This window comes from Octodon degus, unplaced genomic scaffold (genome assembly GCF_000260255.1).
Source record: "Octodon degus isolate 3935 unplaced genomic scaffold, OctDeg1.0 scaffold00030, whole genome shotgun sequence".
Classification (NCBI taxonomy): Eukaryota; Metazoa; Chordata; class Mammalia; order Rodentia; family Octodontidae; genus Octodon; species Octodon degus.
Window position 1 is genome coordinate 19,858,699 of NW_004524606.1, and position 5,910 is coordinate 19,864,608.

The following is a 5,910-nucleotide window of genomic DNA, read 5'->3' on the forward strand; positions in this document are numbered from 1 at the left end:
GCCAGGCGCCCGGGCCGCGCGGCACCCGGGGTCCCAGCCCCGGCCTGGGCTGAGGGACTCGCCAACCGCGGAGCTACGGCCCAAGCCGAAGCCACGTGAAGCGTCACGCCCTGCGCTGCTGCAGGGCAGGCACCGCCGCCGCGGTTGTGTAACGCTGCAGCCAGCCGGAGGGGAGGCAACCCGGACGCCTCTGCTCCGGAGGGGGCAGAACAGGGAGGGAACTTGGGCGCCGAGCCCGGTATCTTTTTGTGCTTGACTAGCCAGGGTGGGTGGAGGCAGTGGGACTGGGACTGGCTGGGACTGGGGCTGGGGGTGCCCGCCCGAGGCTGAGCTCGGGGAACGAAGGGGCAGGCGATTCACACCCTCCGCGGTCAGGTGTGCGCGGCGTGCTCGGCCGCGGCCTCGGCTGCCCTGGCGCTTGGCCGCCCGCCGGCTTCCCATGGGGTGACATCCGCTCCGCCCCTCGGTCCCTCCCCAAGGCGGGCAATTCCTGGACGCGGGGCTGAGCGGTGGGGGCAGGGACGCAGGACTGAAAGAAACCCCAGCCTCTGGGGAAGGCAGGGGGCCGGCGATTCTCTCCGCTGCGCGCCGGCTCCTCGGATCGGGGCGGGGGAGGAGGAAGAGGGCTGGGCTGCAGCGAACGAGGGGATATTCCTCTCCCGGCTTGAGTCAGACGCGGGCGGATCCGTCCTCCCCCGTTCCCTCCCAGGAGACGGGAACTTACTTCATTTCCCTGGGGCAGGTTCGCCCACGTTACCACCTCTCCCCATCCGCACCCCCCCCCCCGTTCTCCGGTTCCTTCCAGCTTCCGCGCCCCCCACCCAGCTGGGCAGGACCCAGGCCGCGCTGCCACCCCCTCTTTCGGGGAAAAGAGGCCGCAGCCGCAGACACCTGGGGGCCGGGGTGGGGGTGGGGACTCCCTCGCAGCTGCCAGAGCGTTGTCCAACACGTGAGACTCATGTGATGGAGCAGGGGGAGGGCGGGCAGGTCGCTCCTTCCCTCCCCGGCAGCGGCCAGACGTGCCTGGAGTCACAGGGTAGAACACGTAGCTCCAACCCACCCACACGCTCCCATTTAACCCAGCCCGCAGCCTCTCCATTACTCCTCTACCCCCCCACCCCGGCGCACACCCCGCCTTAACCGCCCCCCGCCCCTCCCTCCTCCCTGCCCGCCCCACTTCTCATTCACTTGGCTCGCAAGGCGCAGACAGCGCTGGGAGCACACACCGCCAGTCTGTGCGCAGAGCCAGAGGCCGCGGGGACACCGGGCCATGCACGCCCCCAACTGAAGCAACACCTCAAAGCCACAGTTCCCAGCAGCGAAGCGCATTTCAGAGAGCTCAGACTCCGAGGAACCTCTGCGGAGAGACCCTCAAAGCTCCCTCATACAATCCCTCACCGCGACGCTCTCCTAGTGCAGACAGGAGTACGAAGTGGCCCCAGCTCGCCGTGCCATGGAGAGGATCCCCAGCGCGCAGCCACCCCCTGCTTGCCTGCCCAAGGCGCCAGTGCTGGAGCACGGAGACTTACCAGGGTAAGTTGGCACACCCTAGCTCCTTCAAGCCTCCCCTCTAGCCCTGCGTTCGGTGCCACTCTCAACTTGGAGAAGCTCTGGGCGCATCCGGGCGTCCTTGCCTGCTAGGGCGCCTGCAGCCAGTGCGCACGCTAAGTCACGACCCTCCCTTGTCCCTTTCCCTGCAGGATGGATTTTGCCCACATGTACCAAGTGTACAAGTCGAGACGCGGAATAAAGCGGAGCGAGGACAGCAAGGTAAGCGCGCCCCCGGGAACCCCACCCCGCACCGCAGACCCTCGCGCGCACTGAGTTTCCAAGAAAAGTTTTCACGCGTTTGGGGGTGGCGAAGAGGAAGCAATATGTGGGCTTCGTGCCACCATTAAGAGGCTTGGGAACAGGGGGCAAAAGATGGCTTTGGGTGCTACTTTGCTTTCTTGTCCGACTTTCCTCAATCCGTGGGGCGGGCAGGAGAAGCTTCGCATCCCCTTCCCCAGACACCCATCGCTTCCCCGTGCGCCTTGCAGGAGACCTACAAATTGCCGCACCGGCTCATCGAGAAAAAGAGACGTGACCGGATTAACGAGTGCATCGCCCAGCTGAAGGATCTCCTACCCGAACATCTCAAACTTACAGTAAGTGAGAAGCTGGCCCCTCTCCAACCCCGCGGCTCTGTCCAAAGGGCGGGCGGGCGGGCGGCGGCAGCGGCTGCGGCTGCTGGGGGGTGGGGAAGTGGGAGGAGGCAGGGTGTCACTCGCCGCCTGCAGGCGCCGCGGGGAACTGCACACTAGATGACCAGATCGGATCTGGCAGGTTGGCTAGTTGTTGTAGTACCCTTCCCTAGTTCTGGGATTTTCTAGTAGCCACAAGTACCTGAAGTGAGAACCTCTTACACCTCTCCAGATTAGCGCCAACACCGACAGGTCTTCCTGTCCAGGAGTTTATTTTTCCTGATTTTCAGAGTTCTCTAGTTTTCCTGATTTAAATAAACAGCCTTCTGAATTTATTTACCTGCTTCCTCACTTCGTTTTTTTTTAAACTAAGGGGACCGACCTTGATGTGTGATTTTTTTTTTTTTTTACCCTATTACTTTTGACTAGTCAAAAGCTTTCTAGCCTGGTACCCATTGATTGAGGAAAAGAAGAAAAAAATACTGTTTGGAGAAGAGGGGAAAGAAAACTTTGCATGAGCCAGAAGTCTTGAAAGGGTGTCAGGAAAAAAGCTAGGGAAAGCCTCTTGGCTACCAGACACAGTAGAAGTCCCTCCTTGGACTGACAGCACTGCGGAGAAATGTTATCTCCGGATTCCCCCGAGTTAAGGTCAGCAGCGGCTGCTGGAGTAATTTATCTCTCAGAGCTTTCTCCTTAAGTAGTTGCAGCTTCCAAAATGCCTCCAAAGATAGAAGTCACATGACTTTTTTATTCCTTCATTGCATATATGTATATATAAACGTTACATTTTGCTAACCAGGAATGACTTGTGTGTCTGTGTCTGTCTTCAGAGACGTTTCTCATAGTGCTAATAAGTGTGTCCCGGAAGTTGGAACATTCTGACCTCTGACCCCACCACTGACTATGGCTTTTGTTATTCCAGACTTTGGGTCACTTGGAAAAAGCAGTGGTTCTCGAACTTACCTTGAAGCATGTGAAGGCACTAACAAACTTAATTGATCAGCAGCAACAGAAAATCATTGCCCTGCAGAGCGGTTTACAAGCTGGTGAGTGTTGAGTCTGATTAGCATCTCTTAAAAGTTCGGTGCAGACAGAGAGCCCTTGGACAGGAGAAACATTCCTGCAGCCAATTGCTTGTGCACCACATTCACTGGGGGAGACAACCTTTTATCTTCCAGAAGGTCAGACTTTCCATTTGGAATGCTGCTGTGTGCCACCTGGCATGAATACATATTAGTCAAATGATGGAATGTTTCAGTGGCATTTTGGCTTTAGAGTCCCTGAGTTCTGGGAGATTTCCCCTACTCCCCTTTAAAATGCCAAGGCACCTATAATTTGCATCGTGGGTGTTTTACAGTTGGTCTCTTAGCTTAGCCCTTTCTCACTGGAAAATATATCATGGGTATGCCCCCAGCGTTTTCCTGTTTCTTTGCTTCTTTATCACTCACAGTGGGGTGCGATCCTGGCAGGAGGACAGCGGGAGTTTTTCCTGCATTTCGTGCAGCTCCCTGAATGGCCATTAGGTATCTTGGTGAATTGCACAATCTAATGAAACCACAAAAGTTTCATCATTTTGCTTCTACTGACTTCCAGAGAATCAGACTCACCTTCCAACCTTCCTGTCTGACCTCTTCTAAATAATATTGTATAGTCTGTGGGAAATTCTGCCAACCCCCTCATCTGTTCTCTCTGTTCCTTTCCCAGGCCTGTGTAATAGGAATCACAAAAACCTCACAAGTGCTTCCGCCACTGTAGTCAGTAAAAATAGGATGATCAGACCTAATTTCTTGAGGATCGTGGATAGAATACATGGAAAAGACTTAGCCTAATTACAGTTTACAGGGGGCTGTAACTCTTATAAGTCATTGAAAATAAGCTTTCTTTGGGTCATAATTGTCCCTCCTTTCATTTTGATTGCCTGACCTTGTTCATCTTGCCAGAGTGAGATTGATGTTCTTTAAATTGCTTTTTGGGTTTACAAACATGCCTTGATATTTCTGTGTCACATGCAGTGAAAACTCAGGAAAAATTTTAAATATTTAGCAAGAACATAAGTAGTATATCTCTAAGTATGAGGTACCATGTGGCCATTCATGAAAAATCACATTTATGGGCTGGAGGCTTAGCTTCACTGGAAGAGCTTTGCTTAGGCACCAGACCTTGTGGTCAATCCTTGGCATCATTTTTAAAAAGTCTGATAGGATTATAGATTGTGTTTTATTTTTCATCATTTTCCTCAAGTTGTTATTTTTAGTGTTAAAAATGCAAATTGGCAAATGTCTTTTTAACAAAAAGGAAAAGCTCCAGTCTACAGTGCAAGTACCCAGATATACTACAGGGCCATCTGAAATGTCTTCCTTTGGGTCTGTGTGTCTCCAGGTGAGCTGTCGGGGAGAAACATTGAAGCAAGTCAAGAGATGTTTTGCTCAGGTTTCCAGACATGTGCCCGGGAAGTGCTTCAGTACCTGGCAAAGCACGAAAACACTCGGGACCTGAAGTCTTCACAGCTTGTCACACACCTCCACCGTGTGGTCTCTGAGCTGCTGCAGGGTGGTACTTCCAGGAAACCATCAGACCCAACCCCAAAAGTGATGGACTTTAAGGACAAACCGAATTCCCTGGTCAAAGTCTCAGAAGGCCCTGGGAAAAACTGTGTGCCAGTCATCCAGAGGACTTTCGCTCCCTCCAGCGGGGAGCAGAGTGGCAGTGACACGGACACAGACAGTGGCTATGGAGGAGAATCGGAGAAGGGTGACTTGCGCAGCGAACAGCCATACTTCAAAAGTGATCTTGGACGTAGGTTCACCATGGGAGAACGGGTCAGCACAATTAAGCAGGAGTCTGAAGAACCCCCTACCAAGAAGAGCCGAGTGCAGCTCTCGGAGGATGAGGGCCACTTTCCCAGCAGTGACCTGATCAGCTCCCCGTTCCTGGGCCCACATCCTCACCAGCCTCCCTTTTGCTTGCCCTTCTATCTGATCCCACCTTCAGCGACCGCCTACCTGCCCATGCTGGAGAAGTGCTGGTATCCCACCTCTGTGCCCGTGTTATACCCAGGCCTCAATGCCTCTGCAGCAGCCCTCAGCAGCTTCATGAACCCAGACAAGCTCTCAGCTCCCCTCCTCATGCCCCAGAGACTCCCGTCTCCCTTGTCAGCCCATCCGTCCCTCGACTCTTCTGCCTTGCTCCAGGCTCTGAAGCAGATCCCACCTTTAAGCTTAGAAACCAAAGACTAAATCCTTCTGGGATCCTGCTGCTTTGCTTTCCTTCTTCCCTACTTTGAAAAACACACACAAATATTTCTGTGAGTTCAGCAAGATTGTTCATTGTGTATACCAAGATAATCTGAGGCACAGAGAAAATGCAGGGTGGGTATGTGTGTGCCTGTGTGTTTGTGTAGGTTATTAAAGCTCCTGTTGAGCTGGGCATGGTGCACGCCTGTAATCCCAGCTCTTGGGAGGCTGAGGCAGGAGTATCAATGCAAGTTTGAGACCAGCCAGAGCTGCAAAGTGAGCTCAATGCCAGCCTGAACTGCATAATGAGACCCTGTCTCAAAAAGACAAAAAAAAAAAAAAGCTCTTGTATGGAAGACATGAAGGACTGCTTGAAATAAGATGTAGGGGAGGCTTGTAGCAGATCTCTGGGCCCTGCCCAGAGAATAGCCCTCTTTGATACAAATCAGCTGGATTTTCAGAAGCTTCAAAGTCTTAGTCTGTGAGTCTCTCTT

General features: G+C 53.5%; 1 protein-coding gene across 1 annotated transcript; it reads left to right on the top strand.

Moving 5' to 3' along the window:
- Positions 1-1,170: 1,170 nt before the first annotated feature.
- Positions 1,171-5,676, top strand: Bhlhe40 (basic helix-loop-helix family member e40). Its single transcript, XM_004629535.2, has 5 exons — positions 1,171-1,533; positions 1,701-1,770; positions 2,040-2,147; positions 3,106-3,229; positions 4,563-5,676. The coding sequence occupies exons 1-5, from the start codon at positions 1,454-1,456 to the stop codon at positions 5,417-5,419; spliced, it is 1,239 nt and encodes a 412-aa protein (XP_004629592.1). The 5' UTR covers positions 1,171-1,453; the 3' UTR covers positions 5,420-5,676.
- Positions 5,677-5,910: the final 234 nt, after the last annotated feature.

Excerpts from the sequence above, each read along its gene's own strand:
- Bhlhe40 (XM_004629535.2), top strand. The coding sequence starts at position 1,454 with ATGGAGAGGATCCCCAGCGCGCAGCCACCCCCTGCTTGCCTGCCCAAG. Across the intron at positions 1,534-1,700 it reads GAGCACGGAGACTTACCAGG|GATGGATTTTGCCCACATGT; the intron begins GTAAGTTGGCAC and ends CTTTCCCTGCAG. Across the intron at positions 3,230-4,562 it reads GCAGAGCGGTTTACAAGCTG|GTGAGCTGTCGGGGAGAAAC; the intron begins GTGAGTGTTGAG and ends GTGTGTCTCCAG.